This window comes from Ceratotherium simum, chromosome 5, assembly GCF_057802395.1.
Source record: "Ceratotherium simum simum isolate JZ-2026a chromosome 5, ASM5780239v1, whole genome shotgun sequence".
In the NCBI taxonomy this organism is placed as follows: domain Eukaryota; kingdom Metazoa; phylum Chordata; class Mammalia; order Perissodactyla; family Rhinocerotidae; genus Ceratotherium; species Ceratotherium simum.
In genome coordinates, this window is record NC_141904.1 from 87,935,390 (window position 1) to 87,951,218 (window position 15,829).

General features: G+C 41.9%; 2 protein-coding genes across 12 annotated transcripts in view; one reads left to right on the top strand and one right to left on the bottom strand.

Annotated features, from left to right (window-relative positions):
- IFT122 (intraflagellar transport 122) overlaps positions 1–4,741 on the bottom strand; it is a 75,983-nt gene extending 71,242 nt beyond the window's left edge. For 4 of the 10 annotated variants that reach the window (XM_004442422.3, XM_087431566.1, XM_004442421.3 and 1 more), the window contains exon 1: positions 4,622–4,741. In XM_004442422.3, coding sequence (XP_004442479.1) covers positions 4,622–4,662 — 41 coding nt within the window. In that variant the 5' untranslated portion in view covers positions 4,663–4,741. Of the gene's footprint in view, positions 1–3,528; positions 3,992–4,621 lie in introns of those variants that run through there. The other 6 variants (XM_087431568.1, XM_087431564.1, XM_087431569.1 and 3 more) reach the window with 5 other exon arrangements.
- Positions 4,742–4,951: 210 nt separating this feature from the next.
- MBD4 (methyl-CpG binding domain 4, DNA glycosylase) lies at positions 4,952–14,704 on the top strand. 2 transcript variants are annotated; one of them, XM_004442419.3, is made up of 8 exons: positions 4,952–5,241; positions 6,746–6,976; positions 7,392–8,248; positions 10,660–10,734; positions 10,811–10,945; positions 11,792–11,941; positions 12,446–12,549; positions 14,398–14,704. In XM_004442419.3, exons 1-8 carry the CDS (start codon positions 5,153–5,155, stop codon positions 14,473–14,475), a joined length of 1,719 nt encoding a protein of 572 aa, XP_004442476.1. In that variant the 5' UTR covers positions 4,952–5,152; the 3' UTR covers positions 14,476–14,704. The 2 variants fall into 2 exon arrangements, with proteins under 2 accessions (XP_004442476.1, XP_087287696.1); XM_087431570.1 differs by lacking the exon at positions 10,660–10,734.
- Positions 14,705–15,829: the final 1,125 nt, after the last annotated feature.

Here is a 15,829-nt window from a genome sequence, read left to right on the forward strand (position 1 = left end):
GTTGTTATAGAGTGTAAATTTACATTATCTTATTTGATCCTATGATAACATAATACAGTAAACAGGCCAGATACTATTGGCCCATTTTTATTGATGAGGAAACTAAAGTACAGAGGCAAGTCATTTGTCTGCTGTCACACAGCAGCTGATGGAGAAGCTGGAACGAAGGTGATTGTTACAGCCTTTCCAGTTGGGCATCCCTCTTGAAAGAAGCAAACACAGACTCTGAGTTCTTCAGCATCCTCACTGTTAAGGAGCAACAGACCTGGGCCTTCCTGTTTCTCAGGCTTACTTTCTCTGAGCCTGGGGGGAAATGTACGTGGCACATGGCACATTCTGAGAAGCAGGGCAGCAGAGTGGAGAGCAGAGGGGAGCTGGGCCTAGGGGAGCTGGCCTCCTGTCTGAGCTTGCACCCTCACCTACCAAACAAGGAGAGAGAGCCGCCCTCCCACCTCCCAGGGTGCCACAAGCCGGCCTTGGACAAAGTTCCTGACACCTGTGGGTTGCTATGATGAGGTACTAGATTCTGGAGGAGGTCCGCCCCTCTCTTTTATAGTCATCCTTGGTTACGTGGCTTCCTTTCAGACTTGTACATATCTGAGTGCATCAAAATGGTTCCTGTGTGGCCTCTTCTTCATATGGATCATTTTGGGTTGAATTATCAGAAAATAATTTCTGAGTGTCTCATTTGGTCTAAGCCTTAAACCATCTTCCTCTCAGATGTGAAAATTCATTTTCTCTGAATCTCTTGAAATTTGCCTTCCTAAAGTACAACACACAGGTCTTATTTGCCCTAATCTAAACTCTTACGAGCCAACCCCGGTGGTCTAGTGGTTAAGATTTGGCGCTCTTACCACTGAGGCCCAGGTTCACTTCCCAGTCAGGGAACCACACCACCCATCTGTTGGTCATCATACTGTGGTGGCTGCAGGTTGCTGAAAGCTATGCCACAGGTTATTTCCAATACCAGCAGGGTGACCCACGGTGGACAGGTTTCAGCAGAGCTTCCGGACTAAGACAGACTAGGAAGAAGGACTTGGCCACCAACTTTTGAAAAAACTGGTCATGAAAACCTTTTGTATAGCAGCAGGTGATTGTCTGATATAGCGCCAGAAGGGGAGAGGATGGCGCAAAAAGCTTGGGCAGGGTTCTGCTCTACTGTACACAGGGTCGCTAGGGGTCAGAATCGACTTGATGGCACTAACAGCAACAAAAACTTTTACCGTACTTCGAATCTGTACAATTCAATTTAGCTCTGAATTATATAATCTTCTGTTTTACACTGTTTCAGATACTATCTTGTGCCCTTAATTATAGTCATATGCAATTTGAGGGTAATGACCCCATTTTAGAGATTTGTGGGCCCATGGTGCATACCATTTGTCCTAGTCACAGCGAATATAATCGACAAACTGACAAGGTTTTATCTTGAACTCCTCGGACTTTCATTATCTCATAAGATCACAGAAACTCAGAATTGGAAAAGACCCTAGACCTTGTCATGTAGTCCAACTCCCCCGCCAGGGCAGGAATTCCCTATAGATGGCTATCCAGCCTCTGTTTGAACACTTCCAGGGCTGGGGAGCTCACCCATCTGCAGGCAGTCTCTTGTACTGGAGGACGGCTCTCTCTCCTCATCTGCTCCCTTTTACGAAAAAGATACATCCTCAGATTCCATTGCAGAGAGACAGAGGGCGAGTTCTGCAAATTGTCCTCTGCCAATCCTGTGCCCATACCACCGTAAACTGAAGTCTCAATATGCCTCTTTAAATCCTGCACAATCTGACCCAAGCCCTACCTACTTGCTTTGGAATCTTAGGCAAATTATGTCACCTCATTAAGTCTCAGTTTCTTCATCTGTAAATGGGGCAACAATTCCAACCTCACAGGTTGTTGCGGAGATTAAATAAGATAATGCATGTAAACATTGTCTGGCCTACAGCAAGTACTCGGTAAATACTAGCTGGTGTGAATGGAGGGTTATAGCAGATGCTGGCATGATTGGAATAAGGCAGTCTCGCCAAATAAGGCATCATGCTTGAGATGAACCTGGAGTAGTGCTTTTCAGAGAGAAAATGAGGGAGTTCAGAGAACAATAAGAGAGCATTTGGGAATGGCCTTTGGATAAGAAAATGGAGTTTCTAGCTGAACTGAAAAGCATATATTTAAACATTAGCAAGGGTCGGGGTTGCGGGGGAGCCACCTAGTTAAGTACACAATTTGACACTGAAGTTAATTGGGAGTCACTCCAGGTTTACGAGAAGTAGAGTAATGGATCACAGCAGCCGGACTCAAGAAAGAGAATTCCTGCTGCTGTGAGGTTAGACTGGAAGGAAAAGAGCAGATAGGAGACAGGTGCTGGTTCAGTTATGGAGGACTGATCTTTGACATCTGAGATTTTTGAGTTCTGTCTATTTCTTATACTTTTTTGTTTTGTTTTGTCCCATTCTGGGCATATGTAACTGCCATTAGGAGCTGGTCTATAGAACCTCTATTGCCCCTAATCTAACAAGTTGTTTCAACCTGTAATGGGCCAAAAACCAAATAATCAATCTTCATTCACCATTCATTCGCTCACTTATTGACTCATTCGTGAATACATCTATCCACCAAACAGTCACAACAACCACTGATTTGACTAGGCTCTGGAATAATGTGGAAATGAATAAGACATAGCCATGGTTTTTAAGGGGTTTACAGACTTCTGGGATAAACAGATTCACAAATAACTCTTACACTAGACAGATTCTAAGTACCACAAAGAGGAATGAACAAAATTCTATGCTGGGGGTTGAAACAGGGGAGCAAATCAGGCTGTATTTGGCTAGCAAATGTTTTGTTTGGCCCACATGGTGTTTTACTTTGTTTTTTAAGATTAGGTGCCAACATTTAAAAATTAGGACACTTCACATAAAAACCCAGATTTCTAGCCTGTGATGAAAATAGGAAGATTTGAGCACACTAGGCCAAATCCTGCAGGGTGGTAATTGGCAGGAGCTGAGTGGCAGCTGCCCCGTTTAGGCCGAGCACGAGCTCTCCAGTGTGCCACACTCCTTGCCATTTCCTATTACTGTCTGACATCGAAGCCAAACGTTCAGTTGCTAGTTATCAGCAGCTTGTGCTGTGGGTACTTTTACAACAGAGTTAAGAGAAAAGTAAAGAGAAATTTTTTTTTTACTCAAATCTCTGTTAAAAGTAGAAGTGAAAGATATACTGGTAGGGCTATGTGTTTCAAGAAAAGTCGGGTGTAGAAGAGAAAAACACTCCTAGGGAAACCAGACAATCCCTCGTGTTTAGGATGCAAATAAACATCTCCCATTTATGTTGCCTGCCTGACTCCTGCAGGCGTTTGAGTCTGCAGCCTCTGTAACACAGGGAAAAAGTCATGTAGTGGCTAAGAGCATTGTCTTTGTCGTGAGGAAGCAAGCTGGCTCCAGCCCTTACTCACTATGTGACCCTGACAAATTATTTACCCTCTCTGTGCTTCACGTTCCTCATATGTAAAACAGAGGTAATTACAGTACCTACCTCAGAGGGCTGTTGTGAGGTGACAGTGAGATGAAAGACAGGAAGTTCTCAGCCAGTGCCTTGCACATGGTGCGCGTTAGCTATTACCAGTGCAGTTCAAAAGAGAGAGCGACCATCTCCAAAGGGAGCCTTAAAGGCTGTTTAGGATTTCATTGTGAGGAGACGAGGAAAGAAGGCATGCTTTCTTCACACAGAAAGGCCTAAGAAAAGATGGAGAGGGAATGGCAAGTATCCTGTTCCAGTGGCCAAAACAGAGGCTTCACAGTGAAGCTGACAAGATCATCCAGGACAATTTTGAAAGTCAGGCAGAGGAGAACTATCCAATAAGTCAGTATTTCCCAAAATGCATCATTGTGTGATAGGTTTAGGTGATAAAAATGGACATTAAGTAACAATGAGTCATAAAGTGAGAGGTCATTCTCCTTGGATTCTCTGTCACGCCTTCTAATCAAGCGTAGTTCTTGGTTTGCTGCTATTCATCCCACGCACCTCTCTGACCACACTTGCTAAACCCCCGGTTCTAGAGAAGGTAGACCTCAGGCTTAAAGGCTCCCTAGCAACAGTATCTAGCTACAACTTATTAACACTGTCATGTTTCTCCTGGTTTTAAGTGTTACAGTCACCTTATTATAGTGATATTGATTTTCAAATATGGAGCAATAAAATTTTCTTGTAAAATCATATTTAAGCGAAAATAAGTGAGAATTTAGAGAAAAACGTGAAGTAAACAAGAGTATGGGAAACACGTATGTGGATGTGACAAAAACTGTGCAGTCTGAGAAACACTGTCATGGGTGTAAAATGAGCCCAGGACGGATTTTAAGTAAGGGAGCGACAAGACCAGATTGTGAATACGTGTAAAACCCCCCCGCCAGCCCACTACCTCACGTGTGGCATATCCCTTTGCTCCCTCTCCAGACCTCAGTTTCTCCAACCGCAAAGGGACCTCGCAGTCGCCCAGACCCGGGGTTCAGTGCCCTCAGCCCAGGCCGCGGGCCCGTTGCCCCTTGCAACCACAGGGGTTCACGCAATGGCTCCCGCCATCCCCGGGGGAGATGGCCTCCCGCTCCTCCCCGATTGCCCCGCTCCTCACCACTGCTCTGCTTTATCTCTCCACGTCAACACGGCCCGCATCGCGGCTTCCCTCACGCCTCGGACCCCTCCTAACCGCCTCAACAGCAGTCCCCGCTCCCCGAGCCACTTTGGCTACCTGCGCTACCCCTGGCAACGCACATGCGCAGTGAGCTAGGCGCCCGGCCGAGAGTTCCGAGTGCGCATGTCTAAAAGGAAGGGCTAAGAAAGGAGCAAAAGGAAAGAGGGAACGGGAGCCTCGAAGGCGTCTGCGCAACTACGGCGCGCGCGACTGGTCGGAATGGGCGGGGGGCGGTGCGTCTTCCTCGACAAAGGATTTGATTGGCGGAGCTGCGGAAATGGCGGCTGTGGCCAACTGGGTGGCGGAAAAGCCCCTAAGGAGGATGACAGACTTTCACTGCCTTCAGCTTGTGGTTTCACCTAGCGCTCTGAGCTGAAGAAGTTTTCACATCTTACTCTGCTCCACACCCAGGGCGTCGCACTCTCTCGGTCGGTTGCTGAGGCTGGAGCCCGCTTGAGGGGCACAGCGGGGATGGAGAGTCCGAGTCTGGGGGACTGCGGAGCTGCCCCCTCGGGCAGCTCCAGTGAGCGCCTTGTCCCAGACCGGCCGTGTGACCTCCGGTAAGCTGTTGCCCCCTTTCGAGCCTCGGTTTCATCAGCTGTAAAATGGGAGCGGGGGAGGAGAACGTGGGTGGGCCTTTGTAAAATAGGGTCGACAGAGCCGTCGAGGCCCCCCGGGTGAGATACTCGGAGGTGAGGCTGGAGCTCTGGTTCTCCTGGGGTGGGGTCAGCCCTGCGGTGCTCCCGACTTCGTTAGCCAAAATGACGAGGGAGCCGGGAGTAGTAGGGAGGTTTTGCGGTGCAAGAAGCCGTCTGCGTGGGTTAGAGGATCCTGGGAAGACCTTGGAGGAGATGTCATGTTAAGCAGCCAGGGGCGCCCCAGAAATGGGTTCTGTGAGAAGTTAACAGAGGAAGCACTAGTCGTTTATTGAGTACTTGTGTATGTGCGATATGGGGCTAAGATGATTTACCTACTTTTCTTTTTCCCCCCAAATTTAATCCTTAGAAAACTATCTTAAAAGAGGTATTACCTGCTTTTTACAGATGGAGAAAGGAGACTTTGAGAGATTAAGTAACTTGCTCTTGGACACATAGCTAGTAAGTGGCAGAGCTGGATTTGAGCCCAGGCGGTTGACCTTAAAGTTTGTGCTGTTTTCACCAGGTTTCAGTTTCCTTATCTCTAAAATTGTGACCTATATAATTTCTTAAGATCCACCCAGCTCCCCAAAATTATTTAACTCCAAGTTACATCAGAAGACCTTGATTCTAATTCTAGTTAGTCACTAGGTTCTGCTTAGTTTTCCTATTTGTAGAAAATAAGTTGGGTTAGACATCTCTATAGACCCATTCAACTTTTAAAATGTGTGATTTAGTGATTAGGATACACTCTACTGAAGTTTTTCAATAATAGTATAAGGAGAGAAGTATTAGATCAATATTTAGTAGACCTGAGTTCTGGTATCAGTTCTGCAGGTAACTTAATCTTCCTGTCACAATTTTATCAATAAAATGAGTGATCCTTATCCTACCTACCTCATAAGATTACCATGAGGATCAAGAATGAAAGAGATTTGAAAATTCTGTATCAGAAATTATTACATTTTAGAGGGTTACAGCATCTGATGAAAATGATAGACACTCTCCCCCCAGAAAAATGCACATATACATAAAATTTTTACCTCACTTATTTGGAGAGGAGGAAGGTGTCTCATTGACTCCTTTAAGCAGTGCTGTTGATCCCAGGTTAAGAGCGCTGCTATTGGTTTATATTTTTAAACTTGTGCCAAATGTCACCAGAAATCTTTATAATAGCTTTATTCAATGATTAACAAAAAAATCTCATACCAAATAGCTTGAGCTTTTCATTGTGCAGAGATGCCCAAGCCTTTTTAACCCATGTTGGAAGACAAAAAGATACTCCCATAGCAAGACTGGTCTATACTGATTCTGATCTCTCCCGTAGTCCAAATAGTCCATGTGGTTCCTGCTCTACATGGATTGAAATTGAATAAGCAGAGGAAAATAAATTTTAAATGAGCTAATCACTTGTACTTTGTTTTTTCAGCAAGGAAGATGTTGTTCTGGGATCAGAAACCGTGGGCCAAGATGAGAAACAAATGGTGATGAAAAGCAGCAGTGAGCGTAATCCCCTGCTGCAAGCACCCATTGCTTCTGCTCAGCTCGGTGGTACTCCAGTGCCAGAATGCCATAAGTCTGTCCCATGCGGATGGGAAAGAGTTGTGAAGCAGAGGTTATCTGGGAAAACAGCAGGAAGATATGATGTATATTTTATCAGGTGAGCGTGCAAGATAGTAAAGATAGTACAGCCAAATAATTTTGTCTAGACAGTTAGTGGGAAAGCATAGTGGGAATCTTGGCTTTTTTCTGTTTTTACCATAAAACCATTATGGATTCCATTCCTTCAGTGTCACTGGTTAATTATATCAAGTGATTTGGGGACAAGTACATACATTTTCTCCTACTGTGAATGGTTAACCGTAAGGTTGTACTTAAGTTATATTTGTAAAATTATTTTATACTGTCATACAGGAACCTATTTAAAAGTACCATTTTATCACTGTTTTTTATTTTAATGACAGATGCCCATGGCAACATTTGGAAATTATTAATAAAAAATCTGAAATGTCCAATTCTTTTTAAAAGTCACTTTTATTTACTAGTAATAAGTTTCCTTTAATATCATTTTCTAGCCCACAAGGACTGAAGTTCAGATCCAAAAGTTCACTTGCTAATTATCTTCACAAAAATGGAGAGACTTCTCTTAAGCCAGAAGATTTTGATTTTACTGTACTTTCTAAACGGGGCATCAAGTCAAGATATAAAGACTGCGGGATGGCAGCTCTGACATCTGGACCACAAAATGAAAGTAACAGTTCAAACTGGAATCTCAGGACACGAAGCAGGTGGAAAAAAGATGTGCTTCCTCTGCCAAGTGGTAGTTTGAAATTACAAGATAGCAGAGGACTATCTAACTTTACTTCCATTCATTTGCCTTTGAAAGAAGATGAGGGTGTTAATGATGCTGGCTCTGGGAAGGTTAGAAAGTCCAAAGGAAAGGTGACTATTTTGAAAGGAATTCAAACTAAGAAGACTAAAACAGGGTGCCAGAAGAGTCTTTCAGCTTCTATTCAAAGTAATAGAAAAAGAGACTCTGTGTGTAATAAGGCAGATGCTGAAAGTGAACCTGTTGCACAAGAAAGTCAGCTTGATAGAACTTTCTGCATTTCTGATACCAGAGCAAATAACAAGACCCACAGTGTGACCAATGAAGAAAAAAGACTTGTAAAAGAAAAATCATTGAGTTCAGGATCAAATTTTCGTTTTGATCAAATAACTTCTGGCATCATAAACAAATTATGTTCAGCCAAAGAAGCAGAACCCAACAGGAAGCGTGAGGATAACTTTTTAGAGTCTGAGGAAATAAGAACAAAAGTAGAAGCTGGGGAAAGGGAGCAACATTTGCATACTGACATTTTAAAATGTGGCTCTGAAACGAACAACTGCTTACAAACCAAGAAAGACTCTACTTCTCTGAAAACATTTCAAGGTATTCAGTGCACTAAAGTGCTATAAAACATGTGATGAGTTTATACTCCCGGATATTGTATTTCATGCCTGTACCCGGTTAGGATGTGGGCATAGAATGAAGAAATAGGGCCAAACATCAGATACATTCTACCAATTGATCTTAGTACCTTGTCTAACCGATCTTCAAGCCGTTTCCTATGGCAGAGAAGGAATCTGCTGCCTACTGCCTTGATACCTAGCAAAGGAGAATTGTGCCATTAACAGCTGCTACCATCTCTCCCTGGTGCAATAGTTGGGACGCTGCTCAACAGTGCTTTCCCTTCTTCCCATCTTCTTTCCAGCCAGTAATCTTACAACTTTAGGGAAAATGAAAAGGCTTCACTTGTGAAAAGGTTTGAGGAAGACTCCTTTTATACATAAACTGGTTGAGAATAGTCGGTTTCTTCTCTTTGCACCCCTCTTGTTACTTATTACTGATAGGTGACTTCCAATTTAACTTTGTATATATCATAGTCATTTTTATCTTTTATTATAATGTCATGTGTCTCTAAAATGCTTTAGAGCTCTGAATAATTCAAACCTGTAATCACATAGTTCATCTGTTATTTATAATATACTCTTGATACAGAGTTCAGAGCTTAGCATTTTGCCTTTATAGTACCTCAGTGAATAAGAGATAAAAAGGAGAACTTTTGAGCAGCCCTGTATTAGTTATTCATTATGCCATTATGGTATAATGAATAACTCCTTTAAAGAAGAATAGAATACTCCTTTAAGAATAATTTTACTTCAAGTCCTGTGGGGAGATGGCCTGAAGAAATTGGTGGAGCAGGGGGTTGACTTGATTCCTGCTGTCAGTCCCATTCAGGATTTTGTCTTTGCTGTACCTGGGATTTCTCTACCTTTAACAGAAGATGACCCTATATACCTAGGAACTGCATAAAAATTCTTCAAGTCTGTCCTTTAAAGACTTTGAGCTTCTTAAAGACTTGAGGTTTATGTAGATTCATTGCTAGTATAATGGACAAATAAAATATTAAAAACATCCTTTTGCTAATAAAATGGAAGTATCCTTTTCATCCTATATATAAAGAAGTCTAGTTCTCAACATAAGATGAAGTACCCTTAGGCTAGTAGATGTCCAGTGCGATAGTAAAGACTTTCCCATTGGCTTAGTTAGAAATTGCCAAGTAAACTGAGCTTCAGTCTCTTAGTAGTAAAGGAGGCTAGCTAGTAATGATTTATAGGAACCCACGGAAGAAATTATCAAGTAGCTAGTAAGAGCAGTTTCCTTTGTTCTCTTTTTTACTTTCTACTAGGCTTTGCCTGTTTAAACTAAAATAGCAAAAAACACTAGGCTAATTATCTGGAGGCCTGGATATTTGTCCCAATCTATAATCAATCCCACTATTGTTTTGAGATGGTTGCTTAATTTCTAAGCCTTAGTGTCTTCATCTGTAAAATGGAGGTAATAACCCTCTCCAGCCCTGTTTTTCACATCAAGAATATTGTCAAATGAGAAGTGAAAACAATGGCTTCGCACTATACAAATACAAGGTATTATTAACTGACATTCAAATTTAGAGGGTATGGCTTATAGGGAATATTAAATGTGATGATTTTAGAAACTTGAGAAGCTTGATAACACTGGTCAAATAGTCTTTATTGCATTAACTGAGCTGCCCAGGAGATAGTGGTCTCAGGTGTTCCAAGGTCCAAGTGTTAGGTTTTTCTGCAAGGTCTGTTTTGTCTGTTTCATTTTTTTTTTTTTTTGGTAAGTATAAAAGTGTTCACTGCAGAAAATTTGGAAAATATAGAAAATTAAAGGAGAAAAGAAAAATTAGCAACAACCATTATACCATTTTGGTTTATTTTATTCTAATTTTTAATCGTTTTTTTTTCTTTTTTTATTAAATTGAGATCATGTAGAATATTGCTTTTTTCAGTTAGTTAATGACATGGGAAAATATTCGTGATATAGTCTCAAAAATATTTTAATGACTACATAGTACAGATGTGTCATAATTTAAAATATTCCATATTATTTCTAATTTTTCAGTACTGTGAACTCTGAACATAAATCATAGAGAACTAGTGTAAGAAAATGGTTAAAGGCATGGACTCAGGAGCCAGATTGCCTAGATTTGAATTTCACCACTGACACTTACTAGCTGTGTGACCTTGGGCAAGTTACTTAGCCTCCCTGTACCTCTATTTCATTATCTGTGAAGTGGAGATAAAATAGTACCTAGCTTATAGGTCATTAGTAGAATTAAATTGGTTAATTTTTATAAAGTGCTTATAATAGTGCCTGGCACATACTAAATGCTTTATAATAGTGTGCTGTTGTTATTATTCTTATTTGCATTCCTGAGTATTTCTTTAGGCTAAACTGTAGATTCTATAAACATGTTCACTTTTCCTTTTCAGAAGACACCATCCCACAGACACAAATAGAAAAAAGGAAAACAAGCTTGTATTTTTCCAGCAAATATAACAAAGCAGGTATCCCTTCCCCAATCAGAAAACAGATTTTAAATCTATTTCAGCTGTTCAACTCTGATGCTGTGTGTTTGTTTAGCTCTTAGCCCCCCACGACGCAAAGCCTTTAAGAAGTGGACACCTCCTCGGTCACCTTTTAATCTCGTCCAAGAAACACTTTTTCACGATCCATGGAAGCTCCTCATCGCAACTATATTTCTCAATCGGACCTCAGGTTTGTGGATTCTTTTAATCTTTGTCTTAGTAGAAACAATGTGATGAGGAGAAGGAGCACTGAATTGTTTAGGAGGCCTGGGTTCAAGTTTGCTTTTGCGTCTGTGTGACCTCAGGTAAGACCTTCCCCCTTCAGCCCTCAAACATTTCACCTATGAGAAAGTTAGATTAGATGACATCCAACAGCCTTTTTAGCATTAAGGAGCAGATTTTCATTTATTTTCTACTTCCAAATTATTTACTTAACCTTCCTCCGCTCTGTCACGTATGAAAGTATTTCTTTTCCATTGGATGCTTTCTTTAATGTCATTGGCACCTTGTATTCTGTATACTTTTACACTAGTTGTCTGATGATCTGATTATTTAAAAACTAATATCGTACAAGGCCAGGTTTCAGCATAATTTGGGCTGTTAATCAAACAGGTTTTTTTGTGTGTGTGAAGATTAGCCCTGAGCTAACATCTGTTGCCAATCCTCCTCTTTTTTTTTTGCTGAGGAAGATTGGCCCAGGGCTAACATCCCTGCCCATCTTCCTCCACTTTATATGTGGGATGCCTGCCACAGCATGGCTTGATAAGCGGTGCGTAGGTCTGTGCCCAGGATCTGAACCTGTGAACCCCGGGCCGCCGAAGTGGAGCATGCGAACTTAACCATTATGCCACTGGGCCAGCCCTAGGTTGGTTTTTGACTCTGAAAATGGTTGCTGATTCAGGTAATGGCTTCTCATCAGTGATTTAAAAAGGAAAAAAAACACAACTCTGTATTAGATTTCTAGATAAAGAAGTACCTGAACCTAAAATCAGCCCATCTGGAGGCTTGTTATCACATAGTTATTTTTACTTCCCAGGCAAAATGGCAATTCCTGTGCTTTGGGAGTTTCTGGAGAAGTATCCTTCAGCTGAGGTAGCAAGAACCGCAGACTGGAAAGATGTGTCAGAACTTCTTAAACCTCTTGGTCTCTACGATCTTCGAGCAAAAACCATTATCAGGTTCTCAGGTACTTTCCCACATACCCAAAGGAAAAAACATAAAAACTGTGCCTATTTAAGAGAGCCACACCTTAAACTGTAATGTCCTCGGATGCTACATTAATAGAGGTCATTCAGCTCAAGCACCAAAGGCATTTGAAAACAGTCTGCTTGCCCCACCCCGCAGTCTCCCACTGACCTAGGCAATAAATCTTTGCCCAGCACTGGGTCAGAACTTGTGAGCTGAATCAGAGGAAGAAGTCAGTGAAGCAGAAAGCCCAGCTGACCTCAGGGACGTTACCTCTGTTCAGTTGGCACGGCACAAAGTAATAATGGTTAGTCAGCTGAAAAGAAGCGGTTCAGACCGGAGTGCTGCAGGAATTCAGGAGGGGGAGCAATCACAACTGAGGTTGTTAGGAGAGATTCTCTCCTGTCCTTTCTGCTGTTCTCTCCATCCAGCCCCCATCAGCACACATTTAGGGAAAGTATTTTTTCTAGAAGCTGACCTGATACGTGGGATTTTGTATTCTCAGATGAATATCTGACAAAGCAGTGGAGGTATCCGATTGAGCTTCATGGGATTGGCAAATATGGCAATGACTCTTACCGAATTTTTTGCGTCAATGAGTGGAAGCAGGTAAGGCGCACTCCCCGCCGTAACATCTCCAGCACATTGTGTCTCCGAGGCAAAGCCACCGTTTTGGCTAAAACTATTTCTTGGACAAATGTGCTATTATAGTCACAACAAATTTTGTTCCAAGCTTGAGGGGCAGTGGGTAGCTTGGGGTTATTGGCAGCAGGAAGAGATTGTCCATAGACAATCCCAAGTCCATAAAGACTCCTCGGTGTGGCCTCTCCCTGACCTCAAGTGGTTGGTCACTTCTGGCCCTGTTCCTGTCATTCTCATTCATACACCATCTCTAAGTCTGACATGGATTTCCTCCTGTCACGTCATACTAGCCTTCAAAAGTGTACCACTGAAGGAAAGCAGGCAAGTTTGGGCTTGGAATGTGTGCTTGTGGGGTTTCTCCTAGTGGCCTCAGACTGTTTTTGTTTGGGTCCTACTTCAGCTGACCATTCTTTTCTTTTTTTTTTCCTTTATTGTGAATTTTTTGTTGTACATTATTGTTTGTCAGTCACCATATAAATGCATCTCTTCACCCCTGTGCCCACCCCCATCCCCCTTGCCCCTGGTAACCACCAAACAGTTCTCTCTGTCCATGTGTTGGTTTATCTTCCATTTATGAGTGAAATCATGTGGTGTTTGCCTTTCTGGCTTATTTTGCTTAACATAATACCTTCCAGGTCCATCCATGTTCTTGCAAACGGGACGATTTTGTTTTTTTTATGGCTGAGTAGTATTCCATTGTATACATATACCACATCTTTATCCACTCATCAGTCGAGGGACACTTGGGTTGCTTCCACGTCTTGGCTATAATGAATAATGCTGCAATGAACAGAGAGGTGCATAAGCCTCTGGATTGTTGATTTCAGGTTCATCGGGTAGATACCCAGTAGTGGGATAACTGGATCATTCTATTTTTAATTTTTTTGAGGAATCTCCGTACTGTTTTCCATAGAGGCTGCACCAGTTTGCATTCCCACCAGCAATGAATGAGGGTTCCAATTTCTCCACAGCCTCTCCAGCATTTGTTGTTTTTTGTCTTGGTGATTATAGCCATTCTAACAGGTGTAAGATGATATCTTAGTGTGGTTTTGATTTGCATTTCCCTGATGATTAGTGATGTTGAACATCTTTTCATGTGCCTATTGGCCATCTGTATATCTTCTTTGGAGAAGTGTCTGCTCATTTCCTCTGCCCATTTTTTGATCGGGTTGTTTGTTTTTTTGTTGTTTAGTTGTGTGAGTTCTTTATATATTATGGAGATTAATCCCTTGTCGGATATATGTTTTGCAAATATTTTTTCCCAGCTGGTGGGTTGCCTATTCGTTTTGATCTTGGTTTCATTTGCCTTATAGACAGGTGCCCGTTCTATTGAGTATGGCCAGCCCACAGGCATCCGGGTGGCACCCTGACAGCTGGTGGGCACTGCTGCATGGCTTGGTACACTGCCTTCTTGGTCCATGACTCGGCCTACAGCATTTAGCTGGTAGGTCTGGCCAAGCCTGTCCATGTGCCACCATTTATTGTGACCCGAGCAATCCATTTAACTCTCAGGGTCTATAACCTCCTTCTGGAAAATGGCATGTTAATACTTGACTCATCACTGCCCACACCCCTGGTCCTGGTGAAAATCAGTACTAAATTGGAAAGTATTTTGCAAAGTGTAAAAGATTACTTTAATGTAAGGTATAATTTTAAACATTCGTGAATCCCATTAGGTTAAAGGTTGTAATTTTTGAGTATAATTATCATAAGGTGGTGTTCTTCCACCATTCCTTTAAAAAGCCAATTTAAAAAATGTATTTCTGACTAACTAACATAAGGCCTCCATCTCCTAATGTGTTGTATCTCTTCCAGGTACACCCTGAAGACCATAAGTTAAATAAATATCATGCCTGGCTTTGGGAAAATCATGAAAAATTAAACCTGTTTTAAAACTCTTTCAAGTTTTCAAACTCATTTTTTATGCATTGCTTTGCACTTTGATTCTGAAGAGCTCCATTAAGCATAACCAACTACCTTTCCAGGCATATGGATTTTAATCAGCCCAACTAGAAACCTAATGTATGTTTTCCTAATGTGTGTGCCACTGGTAAATCTTTGCTACTGAATGTACTAGAAACATGTTTTGAAATTTTTTTAATAAATTATTATTTGACAATGATCCTAAAAATGTATATGACTTTTCCATTAATGACATATGATTTGAAGGTGAAAAAACTTTTCTAAACTGTCAATAAAACAGCAAATTTCTATCAACTTTGCTTGAGGAAAGATTAGACTTTCTGTAGAAAAGAATGTTACACAGTTGTTATATGAAGAAGCAATCAAAGAGTTTCTAGCCAAACATGTAAGAAAAGATATTACAGGGTGTATTAGGCAGTTAGCCAGCCTGGTGGTCTAGTGGTTAAGATTTGGTGCTCTCACTGCTGCGGCCCTGGTTCATTTCCCGGTCAGGGAACCACACCACCTGCCTGTTGGTTGTCATACTGTGGCGGCTGTGTGTTGCTGTGATGCTGAAAGCTATGCCACCGGTATTTCCAATACCAGCAGGGTCACCCAGGGTGGACAGTTTTCAGCAGAGCTTCCAGACTAAGACAGCTAGGAAGAAGGACCTGGACACCCACTTCGGAAAAACTTGGCCATGAAAACCCTATGAATATCAATAGAGCATTGTCTGATATGGCACCAGAAGGGGAGAGGATGGCGCAAAAAGACTGGGCAGGGTTCAGCTCTGCTGTATACAGGGTCGCTAGGAGTCGGAATTGACTTGACAGCACTAACAACAAATTAGGCAGTTAATTAATAAAAATATTTTTACTAAAAAAAGCTAACCTCCAAAGAAAAATAAGATTCTTCTGTCATCATGTATTCTTGATGACTCTATGCTGGCTTTTAGGAATTGGGGATTTGACCCCAGCATCCATTTGATAACCTAATGTGAATATCTGCCTGCAGCTCTTGTTTCAAAGTATGGCTTCTGGCTCGTGCATTTTTACCTTGATCCCTTTGTGCAAGCATTTACCCATCTCTCATCCTCTAGCTGGAGGATAGGAGCTTTAAGTTTTATGCCATTTTTTTATTGATGTGATAGTTCATAACATTGTGAAATTTTAGTTGTACATTATTGTTTGTCAGTCACCATACAAATGCATCCCTTCACCTCTTGTGCCCACCTCCCAATCCCCTTCCCCCTGGTAACCACCAAACTGTTCTCTGTGTCTGTGTCTGTGTGTTAGTTTATCTTCCACATATGAGTGAAATCATGTGGTGTTTGTCTTTCTCTGTA